This window comes from Chlamydomonas reinhardtii, chromosome 14, assembly GCF_000002595.2.
Source record: "Chlamydomonas reinhardtii strain CC-503 cw92 mt+ chromosome 14, whole genome shotgun sequence".
NCBI classification, from domain to species: domain Eukaryota; kingdom Viridiplantae; phylum Chlorophyta; class Chlorophyceae; order Chlamydomonadales; family Chlamydomonadaceae; genus Chlamydomonas; species Chlamydomonas reinhardtii.
In genome coordinates this window covers 3,663,303-3,680,326 of record NC_057017.1, presented here as the reverse complement: position 1 = coordinate 3,680,326, position 17,024 = coordinate 3,663,303, and the positions used below count along the sequence as shown (strand labels likewise).

The 17,024-nt window shown below is 64.0% G+C and overlaps 3 protein-coding genes across 3 annotated transcripts; all 3 read left to right on the top strand.

Moving 5' to 3' along the window:
• The first annotated feature begins 138 nt into the window (after positions 1–138).
• CHLRE_14g631575v5 (uncharacterized protein) lies at positions 139–4,264 on the top strand. Its single transcript, XM_043070416.1, has 3 exons — positions 139–297; positions 458–2,122; positions 2,227–4,264. Exons 1-3 carry the CDS (start codon positions 284–286, stop codon positions 4,091–4,093), a joined length of 3,546 nt encoding a protein of 1,181 aa, XP_042917089.1. The 5' UTR covers positions 139–283; the 3' UTR covers positions 4,094–4,264.
• Positions 4,265–4,318: 54 nt separating this feature from the next.
• CHLRE_14g631550v5 (uncharacterized protein) lies at positions 4,319–9,450 on the top strand. Its single transcript, XM_043070415.1, has 11 exons — positions 4,319–4,658; positions 4,901–4,984; positions 5,226–5,283; positions 5,706–5,821; positions 6,061–6,132; positions 6,484–6,604; positions 6,794–7,034; positions 7,253–7,499; positions 7,703–7,816; positions 8,197–8,286; positions 8,484–9,450. The coding sequence occupies exons 1-11, from the start codon at positions 4,647–4,649 to the stop codon at positions 8,802–8,804; spliced, it is 1,476 nt and encodes a 491-aa protein (XP_042917088.1). The 5' UTR covers positions 4,319–4,646; the 3' UTR covers positions 8,805–9,450.
• Positions 9,451–12,278: 2,828 nt separating this feature from the next.
• CHLRE_14g631500v5 (uncharacterized protein) lies at positions 12,279–17,014 on the top strand. Its single transcript, XM_043070414.1, has 9 exons — positions 12,279–12,950; positions 13,030–13,263; positions 13,481–14,091; positions 14,225–14,261; positions 14,323–14,479; positions 14,559–14,725; positions 14,885–15,044; positions 15,168–15,218; positions 15,367–17,014. Exons 1-9 carry the CDS (start codon positions 12,813–12,815, stop codon positions 15,747–15,749), a joined length of 1,938 nt encoding a protein of 645 aa, XP_042917087.1. The 5' UTR covers positions 12,279–12,812; the 3' UTR covers positions 15,750–17,014.
• The last annotated feature ends 10 nt before the right edge of the window (positions 17,015–17,024 follow it).

Below are 17,024 nucleotides of genomic sequence, written 5' to 3'. Positions count from 1 at the left end.
GAGTGGCAGGGGTGGGGAGTGACCAGGGTGGATGGCGGGGATTTGCATGGCGCCGCTGGCGACATTCTAGCTCAGGCGCTGGCGAAGGAACTATGTGGACACAATAAGTGATGACATAGCTTGAAATCAGTGATTCGAAGGACAGTTGAAGGGATCCTGCGCTCTCCCTGTTGAAAGTGATGCGTCGCTCCATAGGCAGCACGTTGTGTGTAACATAGTATATTAGGACCGATCAGCGAGTGGCACAGCGTTGACCGAGGGCAGGCTTCAGCAGTTCCGAGAAATGCTCAGCGACAGGTGCGAGTTCAAACTGCCAGCTTGCTGCGGGGCCCCGGTGCCGCGCAACAATGCAATCACAATGTTTCTTAAAGCAGGGATAGTTGCCCCAGGCGCTGCAGACATCCTGTCCCTCATCACCTGCTCCTCGCTCCCCCTCCTCCGCACACGCCACCTGCAGGGCAACGGCGCGCGCCCGCGCGACCCTGCCGGCCGCGCCTGCGCCGCAGGCGCACGAGGTGACGCTTCAATTCACAAAGCAGTACGACGCCGCGACGCGCAGCACGCTGCCCGGCAGCTGCCTGTGGCGCTTCGGCGCGACTGGCCACACACAGCTGGGCTTTGACTGCGAGAACGCGGCCCTGCTGCTGCAGCACCACCAGCTGCAGCCAGCTTCCGCTGGCTACCGGACCCACGAACGCCTGGCAGCGGGCAGCTGGCGCCTGCGTGGCGTGGGTACGGCGCCTGCTGGCGGCGGCCGCAAGGCCATGACGGTGGTGCGCGTCAGCGCGGGTGAGACTAACCGCCAAACCGCTTTTGTCGTTGTCCGCATCAACGGGCAGATGTTCGCGGTGTCGGCAGACCTGCTGGTCGCGCCTTTGGAAGGCGGCCCCACTGGGCCCCACAAGCAGCAGCCGCTGGTGACGTCAGCTGGCGACATCGGGGGCAGCAGCGTCAGAGGCGTCACCGTCGGCGGGAGCGCCAACACCACCACCAGCGGTGGCGATCGAAATGCGACCCAATTTATGCACTGCGTGCTGCTGTCGGCGGTTGCGCCGCTCTTGCGCGCCGCGGCGAGCGCTGCAGGCTGTAGCGACGGCAGCGGAAACGCGGTGCAGGCTCCCACCGCGGCCCACATCACCCGCTGTGACGTTTACCTCGGGGAGGTTAACCTGCACGGTTACGTCGTGCATCTTCGGCTAGTGCCGGACCCGGCGCTAGCGCCCCAGCGGCAGTCCCAGCTGGTGCCGGCAGCCGGCGAAATGCAGCCGGCGCGGCAGCCGCTGCAGGCGCAGGTGCAGGCGCCGGCGGCTAGGGCACTGCTGCCGGCAGCGGCGGCGGCACAGCTAAATTTTGGGGTGCCGCACAGGTGCGCGCAGGTGCAGGCACAGGTGCCAGCGCAGGCGGCGGCAGAAGGATTCCATGCGCAGGTCGGTACAGGGCCGATTGATCAGGCGGGTGCGGCTGCAGCCGTGGCTGACCCAGATGCGGCGGAGGCTTGTGCAGTATTCCCACTGGCGCAACAGCCCCAGCCTGTAGCAGAGCGGCGGCAGCTGCACAAGCCAACGGGCCTTGAGCCCAGGCCATGTGGCGAATTTGCGGCTCTGGTGGCGGCGGCGGTGACGGTAGCAGATCCGTCCGCGACTGCTGCTGGTGTGTCCAACACTGCACCTGCCGCACCTGGTGCCGCCGCAGCTACAGCGCAGGCAGAGGTTGCTCGGCATGCCGCCCCGTGTGAAGGCGGCAGTAGCAGTGATGGCAGCAGCAGCCTGGACCTGAGCAACCTCCTGCTACAGCCAGCCAAGCTGCTAGCCGTGGCTGCTACTGCGTGGCCCGCGACCACAGCAGCTGCAGCAGCGCCGGCAATGGTGGCGAGCGCGGCGGCTGGGCGAGTGGGCCCAAGCCCAAACCACACGGTGTTTGTGCGGCTGTGCAGCTCCAGTGAGCTACTGCCGCTCCCGCAGCAGCTGTGTCCTCTTGGGGAAGAATTAGGGCCAGTGGAGACCACAGAGGTGCAACACCAGAGCGTTCCGGGAGGCAGCGGGGGTGCGCTGCTAGGTGACGGTTGGGCCTTCGAGCCGCAGGCGCCAGGGCAGTGCTGCATTCGGTTGCTGTCACCGGCCGGGCCCTTGGCTCCTGACGCGACTCAGAGTTGCAGGGCCGCAACGGCGGTGCTGCCGCTGCGACTGGTACCACCGCCGCCGCTGCGATTAACTGTGACTGCCGCAGCCGCCTGCAGTGCGCCGCCTCTCAGGCCGTGTTCGTGGCTGTGGATCTGGAGGAGGAGGCTGGGCCCACAGCCAGCGGCAGTAGCAGCAGCACGTCCGCACAAGCAGGCGCGCAGCCGCCAACGCAGCTACAGCCGCTTTGGGCGCGGCTGCGTGTGGACTCAGCCCGGGGGCACTGGGCTCTGGCGCTGCCGTCGGACGTGGCGTCCCAGCGGCTGCTGCGGCCACCGCCGCGGCCATTCGGGGGGCCGGACTCAGGGTACGAGGAGCCGCATCAGCAGCAGGAGCAGCCAGCCGTGCTACAGCCTGGTACGCTTGGGGCCCCGGAGGGGCTTGGGTGGCGGTCCGGTGCGTGCGTGGAGGTGCGCAGCTGCTCGGCGCATGTCGTGACACTGCACGCGCCGCGACTGGAGCGACGGAAGGACCAGAAACAGGAGGGTGCGGCTACAGCGCGCGGTGGCGTGCCAGGCGCCAGCAGCGACGCGATCCCAGGGGCTGTCAATGGGCGGCCTGTGCTGCTGCTCACGCTGCGGCTACGGCAGCTGCGTGGCGGCACGACAGCAGAGGCATCAGCGGCAGTGCAGCCGGCAGGCATAGCCTCCGGCATGATGCCTGCTCCTCCTCCTTCTGCTCCGCAGCTGCTGCTCAGCGCAATGGCGCCTACACTGCCGCTGCAGTGGGTGCTGGCACAGGCGGCGGTGCAGCAGGACGCGGCCGCAGGTCCCCCAGGTGTTTGTAAAGAGTTGTCGGGGCCCTTGAGTGGTGGTGGGTGTCGTCTTTCTTCGGACGGACCGCACGGTGCAGTCGCAGCCACAGAGCACCAGCACCAGCTGCTCAGGGCAGCCAGCTGGACAAGCCCTGATGCGGAGGTGCCGCCGGCACCAACGGCGCCAGGCGCAGCACCAGCAGCAGCAGCACAAGCCGCATCACCGGCAGCAGGGGTGGGTCTGGACGCGGCAGTGGAGCTGGAAGGAGGAGGCATGCAGGAGGAGCTGCAGCGGTGCGGCGGCGGCGGCTATGATGATGGCGGCGCAAGCTTCGCGCTTGGCCACCACGGGCGGTCGGGCCTCGCCTGTGCCGGAGCGCCTGCCGCCACGGCGGCGCTACCGCCAGTTTCGAGTGCCCAGCACACGCTGCAAAAGCAGGACTCCCTGCCCGCGCACCTGCTGCCGACCAAGCGCCGGGCGCCGTCGGCGGAGCAGAAACCCTCGATGTCTGCAGATGGGCGAGGCCAGGCGTCGGGGGTGGGGGTAGCAGCAGGAGTTGAGCCCGCCGCATTTGGCGCCATGGTGGGGCTAGGTGACGGGGGCTGCGGTGTGCAGCACGCACTGCAGAACGGCCGATGCGTACGGGCGCGCTCAGAGGACCCGCAGTGGCAGGCTACAGTGCCACCGCCACGTCAGCAGCAGCACCATCCGCAGCCCTCCTGCCCAGTCGGCTGGACGGCGCAAGCGGTCGCTGCAGCGGCGGCTGCGGCACACGGCCGGCCGAGCGCGGTGTTCGTGATGGAGGTGTTCCACCAACCGGCCCATCCCTGGCGGCGTCAACAGCAGCAGCAACAACAGCAGCAGGAGGGACAAAAGCAACTGCACGGCTCCAATCATAGAGGCGACGAAGGATGCGATACAGGTGGCGCCGGCGGTGGTAGCGGGGACGGGGAAATGGCGGCGTGGTATCGGGATCAGGTGGCGGCGGCGGCGCGGATCATCCTGTCGCTTGGGCAGCGGCTGGCGGAGGCGGATGCGGAGCGGGGGGAGCTGCGGGCCCGACTGGAGGAGTCGGAGCGGCGGCTGGCGATGGTGCGCGCGGCGTTGGTGGAAGGCGGCAAGGGCTGGGAGTGGCGTCATGACAGGGTTCCCGGCGAGTAGTCGGGCGGTTGCACGTCGGAACTCGGAAGGGTAGCCAAGCTGCCTGCTCTTGAACTGTCGCGTGAAGCTTGTTTGCGAGTTAATAAAATCACCATATGTATAGTCAGCGGCAATAGCGCGGGGTTTAACCATAGTTCGCGCTGCTGCGGGGTTCGTAGACCACTTCACGACCACATTGTGCAAAGCCGCGCGACTGAAATTGGTACTGCCCACTTGCTCGCGACACTTGACATACACGCATCGTGCGGCAAAGATAGCCCGATTGTCCTAGCAACGCGCCGGCACTTCAACCGCTGCGCCCAGACATTTTGACCGCCCAGCTTGGCTTTTGGCAACGCCACTTCAGAACTTGCAACAAAAGTTTCTGTATCGCAAACCTCACGTAATCTTGGTGGAAGCTTGGCGCACTCGGAAAATGGCCAGGTTAAACGAGCTTACTGGCGGAGCTCTGAAATCAGCCTGTGTAGTTTCACTCGTGTTGTTGCTTCTTCCAAAATCATCGCTAGCCTCGCTGGCCGCGAACTGCACCCCCAGCACGCTCGGATACGCGTGCATGGCCCAGCAGGTAAGCGGGCTGACGCCGCGATGTCGCGGGCGGCGTGCGGGCGACGTCGCGATGTGTGTCTTATTCGCGTCACGAACACGATGTGATGTCGCTAGGCCCGCGCGCGAGAACCGGTGCTGACGGGGAGGGGACCATAACCCTGGCACTCTCGTGCGACATAGCTCTCGTGTGCACGAACGCATGCGTTTCAATCGGTTCCGTTCCCTGTTCTTAGCATTTCTGACCTTCTCTGTTCGCAACAGGGTGAGGTGACGGTGCATTGGAGCGCCAACACCGCTTCCGCACCGGCCAACCCCTGCACGCCGGCTGCGCGCATGGTGCTGACGGTGCGTGTTCGCACCTCTGCAAAAAAGTTACAGTCAGACCGATGACGCCTCCGCTGCGTTTCTCCCATCCTTTTCATGGGCTCTCTCAACCTTTGCATGGGCTTTTGACGTGCCCTGCCGGGCCCAATGTCCTGCTGTGCGTTTGGGTGCAACCTTCTAATCCCTTCCTTCTCTCCCCTCCGGTCCTGCCCCCTCGTCTCCACACACACACACACACACACACACACACACACACACACAGCCCGCCCAGCTCATGTCCGGCGGCTCACTCCACATGGCGGTGCAGGGATACATGGGAGGTGCGTGTGCGCGAGCGTGTGTGTGGAGCGGGGGAGGATGCGCGCGTGTGCGCGTGGCGGTGGTGGCGGGGGTTGGGGTTGATGGGTTGAGTGCGTGTGTGCATGTACGTGTGTTGCGCTCGACCGTGTATGGTGTATGTTGCGTGAGACGCGGTGCTCGTGGACACACACGCCCGTGTGGTCCATGTGGTCAAGGACTGTCCCTCGCGAAAGACACACACACACACACACACACACACACACACACACACACACACACACACACACACACACACACACACACACACACACATGTAATGCATCCCACCCGTCTGCGCCCCGGCCACTGCACGCGCTGACTGCCCCATTGCCGCTCTGCCGCTCTGCCTCATGTCCTCACTGTATATGCTCCCCGGTGTTACACCAAACAATCGTTCTCACAGGCTTCGTGGCCATCAGTTTCGCCAAGTCGCCCGGCACCATGTTCCCCGGGGACACGGTGTTGGGCTGGGCGGACGCGACAGGCACGTCGTCCTTCATCGGCACATTCCACGTCACGGTGAGGGGGGTTGAGGGAAGGCTTTACGTGCGCGCATGCGAGCGCATGCGTTGGGGCATTGTGGTCGCTCCGTCGCGTTGTGTTGCGACACTCATCGCACCTGGCCCCGCCACACCGCCATGTCCACAGCCTGGAACATCTTGTGCCCGGGATCGGGGGGTCCTGGAACATGCCTCCTCGCGCCCTGCTTTCCTGCGCTCACATACTGGTGTACACACACGCCACGCCGCTCCACACAGGACCGGTCCCTGGACGATTCCAACCGCCTCACCGGCGCCGCTGACTGGGCGTACGACAAGGGCGTGTCGCAGGCAAGCTTATGTGGTGTTGACACGGACGGAGGAAGACCCGTACAAGCGTGTGTGTGTGTGCGTGTGTGCGTGTGCAGAATGCTTGCGTTTGTAACTTTGCACGCTGTACTGGTCGCGACCAAAAGCGCACAAGCTGTAGATGCGCGTGCACGTGGGCGTGGTGCTGTGGCCTGATCAAAATCGGAAGTGCGTGAGGTCATGTGTGCGTGCGTGTGAGTGTGTTTAGATACCGATCTTGGGTTGTCCAGGAACGCACGCGGTCTAGGTTATGCATGCAATTGTACTTGATGCCGTGGCCCAAGTAACTGTGGCACCCGTTTGCCATGGCGCCCACACTGCTCGAACCCACAGGAGGGCAGCATCACCACCATCTGCTTCAGTCGGATGCTGCTGGAGCCGCGCGCCTTCGCCTCCGCCGACCTGAGGCCCACCGTCATGATGTCCACCGACCCCACCACCAACACAACCACTGGTGCGGGGCGCCCAAGCACTCTGCTGCACCCACCCTGACTTGCCGTACAACAAACCTTGGCCAATTTGTCCAGCGCCGCTCGTGTGCTTGACGTAGTATGGCACTCAGAACAGCCCCGCCGCCTCATGAGTGCACTACCTCGGTCATCCACACACCGCGCCACGACACAACTTCACCCAACACACACAGGTGCCACGACTGCGCAGCCGCTGGGCCTCAACTGGGCGGTGGCCTCCTGGGACGAGCTGCGCGAGCACTACGCCCGCAACCGCGGCGGCTTCTACCTAGACCTGACCGCGGGCGCGGCGGCGCAGGCGGCGGATAACACTTGGTCGCAGCAGCGGCGCGGCTGGGTGATTGCGCACGGCGTGCTCATGACTGTGGCGTGGGTGTTCTTCCTGCCGCTGGGGCCCCTGTTCCCCGCACACAGGTGAGCGGGTGGGCGGGCAGCGCAAGCGCCATGTCGCCTTTGCGTGTGGGCTTGATGGCTGGGGACTTGGGGAGTGTGCCGTATGTGTGCCTGCGTGCTTATTTCTGGTTGCATCGTTCTCCAGACACCATATAGGCCAGCAGCAATCCAGCATCACCCCCTCTTACCTGTTTTTGCACCGTCTTCTTCCGCGCGTGTACGGTATGTGCACACACCAGGTGGCTGCTGCGCGGCGCCACCGCCCCGCCGCAGTGGTACCGCGGCGGCGGCAAGCAGCTCTGGTTCCTGGGCCACGTGTCCTGCCAGTGGGTGGGCTTCGCGCTGCTTGTGGCGGGCTACGGCATCGGCCACTCCAAGCACGTGCACGAGCGCGGCCGGACGCAGAGCTCCCTCATCCCGCCGGGCGGCGCCGCCAAGGCGCACAACCCGCTGGGCAACGCCGTGATGATCATCGCGTTCGTGCAGGTACGGCAGCAGCCGGGGGGCCAGATTTGCAGCAGCGGGCGTGGGCAGTCGTATGGGTTGCGTTGCAGCGGCGATGGGCTCGCCGATGGGCTCTACCCCGAGCATGGGCGACGTCAACGTCGGTCAGCCGCGCTTGCCATCATGCATGTCCGGCCCTGTCGTCCGACTCCACCCCCACCCACCCACCCACCCCACACACACAGGTGCTACTGGCGCATGCGACGCGCCCCGCCCCTGACTCTGGCCTGCGGCGCCGCGTGTGGGAGTACGGCCACCGGATTGTCGGTCGCTGCGTCATTGCGTTGGCCTGGGCGCAGGTGAGGCCGCGGGGTGGCAATGGTACAATGGCACACTGACTTAGGGTTTTAGGGTTTTAGGTGCACTGATTACGTGCTGCTGTTTACGGAAACTGGCATCAGGGCGCGTGGTGCAGCCTTACTCATGCCAATCATATCTGCCTTACTCATGCCAATCTTGGGGATCTTGTTATGGTCCGTGCTTCCATGCGCGCGGCTTCCATGGCCCCGACACACAACTGCTGCGGCCTCCCATATAAAGTGCTCGCATCGATGCATGCCGCCCCCCCCCCATTCGCCGCCCTTCTTGCGGCCGCCACTTGGTACCGTACGTGTGCACATGGGTGCATCCCCCCCACACACACATACACACACTCTTCGCCGCCCTTGTTGCCTCCCAGGTGCTGATCGGTGCGCACGTGGCCGCGGGCGAGGGCATCGGCCGCTTCTGGCAATGGGCGGGCCCCATGATTGGAGGCATGGCGACCATGGTGAGCTGGTGCAGGCATGCCTGACGTGGCTTGCATGGCTTGCTTGCGGCATCAGAAAGATTACAGGTCTTCAAAATGACTCGTGTACGTCATCCACCAGCCGGGCACGAGCACCCGCGCACGTCTTGTGTGGGTGGCTACCCCGACCAGAAACACCCACGCCCGCCCTCGCCACGCACCCGCATCCGTGCGCACAGGTCCTGGCTGACCTGTCCCTGCGCGTGGTGGGCTGGCGGCAGCGCGAGCCCGCCACCTCCCTGGAAGCCCTGTCAGCCGCCACTGACGTGGGCACCGACAAGCAGCACTATGTGGAGATGGGCAAGGGCGGCGACAACATGGGCGCGAGCGAGGCAACCCCGGCACAGGCAGGGCACGGCAAGGGAGGACGCCTTGGGGAGCCGCTGGTGGGGGCGGGAGGCGCAGGCAACGGCGGGAGCAGCACAGCGGTGGCGGAGGCGCTTGTGCGGTCGAGGCCGTCGATGGCCGCAGCTTCTGTGGCGTCAGTGGCGGAGGCGTAGGAGACGCGCCGTAGTGTGTTACGTGCATGGCGTGTGGGTCAGTATGGGCTGTGCATATCGTTTGTAACCATGCAGCCGTGCTGCTACATTATCGCTTCGTGTGCGGTGTCATTTACATGCATGCCTGTGCAAACTGCAAAAGACATGTGCGGCACCATGCCGAGGGTCTGGATATGTTTTCCCCTCGCTCATGCGGCCGAGTGGGGGTCTGGTTGTCTGTTGTGAATGATGCATGTGGACTCGTACGTGATCTGATAACGATTTTGCCTGCACGCTACGCGTTAGCCAGGGAGGGCCTGGTCGTGGTGCAGGGACGTCTACTCATGTCCTGAACTGCATGAAGCGGGCACGACTGCGCAGATGACAGCCGTTCGTAAATTGTGCGCCAGGTATGACTGACTGCGAGTTTGCGACTGCGGGTGACAGGTGTGACATTGTATCTGAGTGTCTGGGTGACGGACGTTCCACGAGGGGCAACAGTAGCAAGGAGTAGGGCTGCGGGTTTAGAGGAGTCGGGAGCTGAGAAGAGTTGAGTGGAGGAGCTGGCGCTGCCAGACCTGAACATGGATGGCCTGGTAACCGGCGTGCGTGGGTACGGCGTGCCCCCGCTTGTCAGCTGTCCCTTCACTTGTAATCCGCATCCATATAGTATGGAAGATGCAGCAGCTTAGCTTGATGTTTCACTGGACATGCAGGGTGCGTGTGGCAAAAGGATGCAAACACCAGCGGCTGGCTTCCCACTCTGGGGAGCCGGCCGCCGCCACCTACCGTCATGAACCGGGCCAATTATGCGATGGTACGGGATGCAGGGCTTGCATCTTCGGGGAGCGGCGATCTGCCCCGATGTAGGCCCTCGGGCGATAAAGATTGGACGATTCCGGGGGTGCATTCTCGCCGCATGGGGCTGCATACGGTCTCGCCAACTACCCCTTTCCGGGGGGGTTCGGGGGACGGAGCTCCCTCAAACACTTAAAACTAAGCACTTTTGGGCCCCGGATGCCGTGGGCGAGAACGTGGTTAGGGCCCTCCTCGCGGCCCACCCCTGGAAGATGCAAGCCCTGGCGGGATGTGCTTGAGGAGTGCCAGGGCTCCTATCTTAGTGTCTCCAGACATTAATCGGCCATTTTGGCCGTTTCCTAGACATTCCTCCAGGGGGCAAATGTCTGGGGCGAGACTTTGTTGGTCCGGGTATGAATGCGGATGTTACAGAGGGGACAGTCCCAGCACCCGAAGACGCCGAGCCATCACATGCTATCAGGGCCCAACATGACTCCACCAACCCCGACTTTGCTGCAAACCCTACCTCCCGCGGGCAAAGTCCGTGTGACTCCGCGCACAGTGAGTCCATGTGAGTCCTAGCCAAGCCTCAACCCGCCAGAGCCCCACCGCTGTGCCTCAACGTCACAAGCCTAGGCACAGAAGCGCCGGGAAACGTCTAGGCCGCAGGACACACGCACAGCACACGCACTAACCAGGGCGCAAGCGTCCAGGCACTAGAACGGTCACCCACACGTGCGTCCTGCCCACACACCAAGCCCCCAACCACCCACAACCTCTCATGGTGAGGGAGGCAGGGAATCAGCGTCATACGGCAAACGCAATACCATGCCTTCACCAACAGCCCAAGAGATGAAAGGATGCGCAGACGGCACAGTGTCCCAACCCTTTGGCCTGATACCCAAAGTCACAAATGTCTGGAGACGACCCCAGAAGTCAGCTACGACGGCAAGTCTAATGCTCAGCACCCGGGCCGACGGCAGCTTCGCTCGCGCCGCCAACCCGGCCATAACCACACGCTGCCGACCAAAGTCCAGGGCAGACATAGCAGCGAAACACACCACAGCCCACACAGGTGGCGCAAGCCCCGCAGGCGGGCGCACCAACCACAACTCCTCACGAGAGAAGGCACTCAGAGCCTCCTCCGGCAGGAAACCCATAGCCATCCCCATACATTCCCGCAGCGACAGCGCAACAGTGCAGTCCCAAAACCAGTGACGCCGGTCCCCATCCTGCATGTCAATCCCACACGCCCAACACGGGTCAACAGCAACGCCTCGCGCCCGCTCGCTAGCATGTCGTGGAAACGCCCAGCAAGCGTTGGCGGCCACACGCCACAGTGCTTCCTTATGATGATTCTCCCATTTCAGCGACCACAAGCGGGCCAAGGTGCACACGAAGGCCCCCGCCGCCAGGGCAGCCCCCACCCCCGACACACCCGCATCGCACACATATTGCAAATGCTTAGCCTTCAGGGCGGCTAACTGTGGAGCCATTTGCAGCACGGTCCCCGCCTTCACCGTGTAGGCAGTGAGCATGATGGGCGGCCCCCCGCACTGCAACCATCCAAGCCCCCGCACCACCTGTTGCACCGACTCCGCCGTAGCACTCACGACGTCGGCCACCGGGAGCGACAGCGCGGCGGCAGGCCCCCGAGCCAGCTGGGCCGCACGCGCGGCGGCAGCCCAGCCAGCGGGAAGAAGGGCCACCACCGCCGCAAACCGGGCGGCCGCCGCTTGAGGCGACGCCGGCCCCGGCAGGGGCGACGGCAGGCGCGCCCGCGTGCTCCAGTGCAGCACCCGCCGCCACACAGCAGTCACATACATTTCCACACACGCTTCACCAAACCGGGAGCCCTCCGCCCAAGGGCGTGTCAATGCCTGCCGCAGGTCGTTCAGGCCGTCATGCGCTGCAACCAGCTGGCCCACACACGCCAGTCCCGGCAGAGCGAACAAATCCGCGAAAGCCACTTCCCACGTGCGGCCGTCCTCACACAGCGCCGGGTTAGCCCACAACGGCACATGACTCACCCACGCGCCCGGCTCGGGCGGCGCCACAAGAGTCAGCGCGGGCAGTTCAGTCATGGCTTTCAGCAGGCGCGCAAACGGCTTGCCCGCCGGGGTGAGCGGCTTATTTAGCACACGGTCCGCGGCCCCCCGCACCAACAAACGCAGGGGCGTTGCCGCCGGGTGCACCTGGCGCAGCCATGCCGCCGCGACCCGGGTCCACGGGGGCACGTACGGCAGCAGACCACACACACCCAACACACACCGTACCGCGAGACCGGCTTGCCGCGCTTTCACATGCGGCACCAGTGGTAACAGGCCCGCCCCCCCCACCGCCGGAGGCAGTTGCATAAGTTCAATGGAGAGGCCAGGCGGGCGTGCCTGGGGGTTGGCATCAAACTGGGCCGGCGACAGTCGCCGATCCACCACCGCCGCTACCCTGGCTAGCAGCCGGTCAACAACGTACAGTGGGGGAAGACCCGCAAATTCCAAATGATACAGGACCTTGCCCAAACCATAAGCCGACGGGTATGGGGCGGGTATGGGGCGGGTATGGGGCGGGTATGGGGCGGGTATGGGGCGGGTATGGGGCGGGCAGGGGCACCCCTGTCCTGTGGCTGACCCACCCTCCCCTGGGCTGACCCGACTGAAGAGCGCCGGGTAGCGCTCCAGACGCGAGTCGAACAAATCTGTGTCGCTGGATGACATTTGTGACGCGCCAAGGCAACTGCAACTATCTAAGGCTGCCTGCAGAAACAGTTTTGCGTCCTAGACCGTCGTGACCGACTAGCCGCGCACCTAAGCGCCGACTAAGGCCAACTAGTTAACGTCAGTGTATAGAGAGCATGCATTTGTCATGTAATGAAACTATCTAATTGCCCGGCCTTGTCTTGAGCTATGGGCGGCTCCCCAGGGACCTTTTTGCACCGGGCTGGGGAGGGCAGAAAAGACCGAAAGCTCTAGGGGCTGGGGACCTAGGCATCTCCCCAGGAACAATTTGTAATCAACCGCGATGGCAGCACAGCTCTCCCGGGCCTCAAAAGCGTGCTGCCAATGCCCGGCTTTCGCTCGCTGCCCATCGCGCGCCCGGCACTCTCCTTTACGACCACTTGGCACCCCTCGCCAGCCATAGTAAGCAGCCCCTGTACACATATGCGCTATACACTACCCCGCTACACATGATATAGCTCCCCGGCACTAGTGGGGGCCGCCCGCGTTGCCCGTCATGCTCAGTGCAAAGACAGTTACGCGCCAGACAGGAACGGCGCCTGCTGATGACACTCAGACTAGTGACGAGCTTGAGGAGGATCTTGAGCAGTCTGGCGAGGAGTCTAGCGACGTGTCTAGCGAGGAGGATGGAAAGGTAAATTTTGAATTGCCCCCCCTGCTTGGCTCCATGTTACGCAGCTAAACGCTTTCGTTCACATCATGTGTCGGAACAGGAAATGCGGAAGCTACACCGCGGAGCTCGGGGGAGGGTTCAGCGCGCCGAAGCCAACCTCAACGGCATGGTCGAGGCGTATGCCGCTCGGGGGGTCAAGGGCCTGCGGATGAAGCGGCTTGCTGGCTTTGCGCTCCTGGTGTCCCTTCCCTCCAACCCGCACCCATTTGTGGCGTATGGTGGCTACCTGAAGAACGCCACGGGACGGAAGATATTGGCGCAGTTCGTGCGGCAGGTGTGTTACGGTACTGTATGGCACGCTTTCGTGTCATTGACGTCGTTAGGAGGGGTCACACATTCATTATTGCCGTGTCTTTGGGTTGGTGCACGTCCAAAGGGTGTGCACAGTATGTGCAGCACCTGGTAGTTTGGTATGGCCGCCCGTGTCCCCAGTTCATACCCCAACGGCATATCCCAAAGACTCAAGTCCTACTGCGTTTGTTACCCCGCAGGCAAACGCGCTGCAAGAAGTGATGGCTCCACAACAGCTGCTGATTGTGCCCAAGAAGAACGGCCGGCGGATAAGGACCCTGGAGGCACCATCAGACTTCAAGCGCCGGTGGGGCCGGCAGGCCTGGGCTGCTCTGGAGTCGGTGCTCTCGCGCCGTGTGCTGCAGGAGCTGGTGGCAAGCGGTGCAGTGGTACTCGTTGCCTCCGGGGGGGACGAGGGGGCTGCAGAGCAGGGCACGGCAGCAGTGACAGGGCGGGACACAGCGGCCGCGGTGGAGCAGGGCGCCGCAGCATCAGGAGGGGATGACGGTGGTGCGGGGGCGCAGGAGGGCCAGGCTGGGTCGCCACAGGGCTGGGCATGCTGGACGGATGGGCTGTGCAATGGTGGGGCGCGCCCAGCAGGCAAGGAGTACAAGCTCTGGGCGGTGGGGTCGGAGGGAGAGTGCAAGTGCGGTGGCAGCTGCCGGCTGTTCCGCGAGGCCCTGGACTGGCCGACGTCCATTGCCCTGATCCAGTGGTCCAAGGACTGCTACTCGGCGACCAACACGGTCAACGACGCGCTCATCAGCCTCGCCTGCAAGCAATGCCCGGACTATGCGGCCGAGCACAAGGCGTAAGCGGGGCCGTTCTCATCATAGTTCGCCGCACGTCTTACAGTCGCCGCACGTCTTACAGTCTTAATAGTACTGTGTTTGAAGCTGTGTCTGTAGACGGTGCATTAAGCCATTTTCATCTGCCGTCCGCAGGGCAAAGAAGTCGCGCAAGGCAGCGGAGGTTGCAGAGGCAAGTAGTCAAGCTAGTAGGCCTGCTCCCGGCATCACCTTACACTTAAGTGCTCGTGCAGGCGGCGGCGCAAAGCAAGACTGCCGCCCGCGGCAAGCTCGAGCGCGCAAAGAAGGAGCAGGCGGAGCTGGCGGCTGACATCGATGATGACGATGACGACGATGACAAGGAGGAGGAGGAGGCCGGGGACGCGGTGGGCCAGGCGGCGGGGGCCTCTGGTGAGCCTGGTTCCATGATCAGGCTTAACACGCCTCTGGCGCTTTGTTGGCGTCTTATTACACCGGCCCTTGCGTGCAGGTGTGTACGACCCGGAGCGGCTGAAGACTGCTTTCGAGCAGTACAACATGGCTACCAAGGCCAAGGGCCTCGCACTGCTCCGCGACAAACTCGGCGGTACCAAGGCACAGCTGGAGCAGGCACTGGGCAGCCTGGGCCTGACATTCAAGCAGCCAACGGACCGCCAGGTGAGCGGCAATGCTGGGATGAGCCCACTAACCTAGGTGGTAGGCGGCCTTAGATACTGCTGTTCACTCTGTTTACTCGGCGCCAGTTTGCATCCTGTGACAGGCGCAGGCGCAGTCACATGCCTGCTACCAGGTTTATGCATGCATGCCCGACTGCAGGCGGACGAGATGTGCCAAGTGTACGTGCGGCTGCGCGAGGAGGGCCGCACCAACCAGGAGGCCATCACGGAAGTCGTCACCGTGCTGACGGCACCTGGTGGTTCCTGGAAGGGGGACATGATCAGGCGTGTGCTGGTCGCGAACAACAAATTCACCAAGGGTGCGTCGTTTGGTATGCTAGACGGGGCGCTGCTGTGACAGGACATGGACGCATGGGACATGGGATTGCTATCCTTCCGCTGGGCCCTTCCTGATGGTCCGCACAATTTGCCACCGTCCGCAGACAAGCCCGGACCGAAGCCAACGAAGCGTTCTGTCGTTAAGCCGCGCAAGGGTAAGGCAGGTCTTCATCAAATCCGAAGGCCACGTGCATCCCCTTAGCGCGCTGACGTGGGGGCTTCCACGGGACCTGCGGCTCTGGGCACAGACAATCTGTACATGGCTGGCATGCGCTTCTTACTTGTGTTCGTGATCATGTGCAGGGAACCGCAAGCGGGGCTCCAGCTCGAGCATCGTCAGCGGTGGCAGCACCGGCGGTGCAGGCCACACCAGCGGTGGAGGCAGCACCGGCGGTGGAGGCAGCACCGGCGGTGGAGGCAGCATCAGCGGCGGAGGCAGCGCCAGCGGTGGAGGCAGCGCCAGTGGCGGCAGCAGCTCCAGTGGGGACGGCTGCACCAGCAGTGGCGACAGTGCTGGGCGTGCCCAGCGTGCCAATGGTGGAGGCATTGGTGGAACCGGGAGCAGCGGAAACACGGAGCACATGGCGGCACCCCAGGCTGCCCGCCCGCAGCGCGCCGGAAAGGGTGCGAAGCTGTCGGCGCTGCTGGCCGCGGAGCACGGACGGAGGCCCAGGAGCGGCGCATAGACGTAGCCAGGTGACTGCAGTTAGCATCATGCGCCAACGCCGTTGAGTTGTGTTTGGGGCGCGCCGCGGAGACCTAGCCGCGGCGCATAGACGTAGCCAGGTGATTGCAGTTAGCATCATGCGCCAACGCCGCTGAGTTGTGTTTGGGGCGCGCCGCGGAGACCTAGCCGCGGCGCGAAGACGTAGCCAGGTGATTGCAGTTAGCATCATGCGCCAACGCCGCTGAGTTGTGTTTGGGGCGCGCCGCGGAAGCCTAGCCGCGGCGCATAGACGTAGCCAGGTGACTGCAGTTAGCATCATGCGCCAACGCCGCTGAGTTGTGTTTGGGGCGCGCCGCGGAAGCCTAGCCGCGGCGCATAGACGTAGCCAGGTGACTGCAGTTAGCATCATGCGCCAAGGCCGCTGAGTTGTGTTTGGGGCGCGCCGCGGAAGCCTAGCCGCGGCGCATAGACGTAGCCAGGTGACTGCAGTTAGCATCAGGCGCCAAGGCCGCTGAGTTGTGTTTGGGGTGCGCCGCGGAGACCTAGCCGCGGCGCGAAGACGTAGCCAGGTGATTGCAGTTGGCATCAGGCGCCAACGCCGTTGAGTTGTGTTTGGGGCGCGCCGCGGAGACCTAGCCGCGGCGCGAAGACGTAGCCAGGTGACTGCAGTTAGCATCAGGCGCCAACGCCGCTGAGTTGTGTTTGGGGCGCGCCGCGGAAGCCTAGCCGCGGCGCGAAGACGTAGCCAGGTGACTGCAGTTAGCATCATGCGCCAACGCCGCTGAGTTGTGTTTGGGGCGCGCCGCGGAGACCTAGCCGCGGCGCGAAGACGTAGCCAGGTGACTGCAGTTAGCATCAGGCGCCAAGGCCGCTGAGTTGTGTTTGGGGCGCGCCGCGGAAGCCTAGCCGCGGCGCATAGACGTAGCCAGGTGACTGCAGTTAGCATCATGCGCCAAGGCCGCTGAGTTGTGTTTGGGGCGCGCCGCGGAAGCCTAGCCGCGGCGCATAGACGTAGCCAGGTGACTGCAGTTAGCATCATGCGCCAACGCCGCTGAGTTGTGTTTGGGGCGCGCCGCGGAGACCTAGCCGCGGCGCATAGACGTAGCCAGGTGATTGCAGTTAGCATCAGGCGCCAAGGCCGCTGAGTTGTGTTTGGGGTGCGCCGCGGAGACCTAGCCTTGTTCAATGCTATTCTGCGACTTACAGCTCCATTGGCCGACCTCGACCAAACCGGGTGCCGGCTGGGACCCGCCACAACCCCGCCCTAGCGGACATGTCTGAGCACACCCGCCCA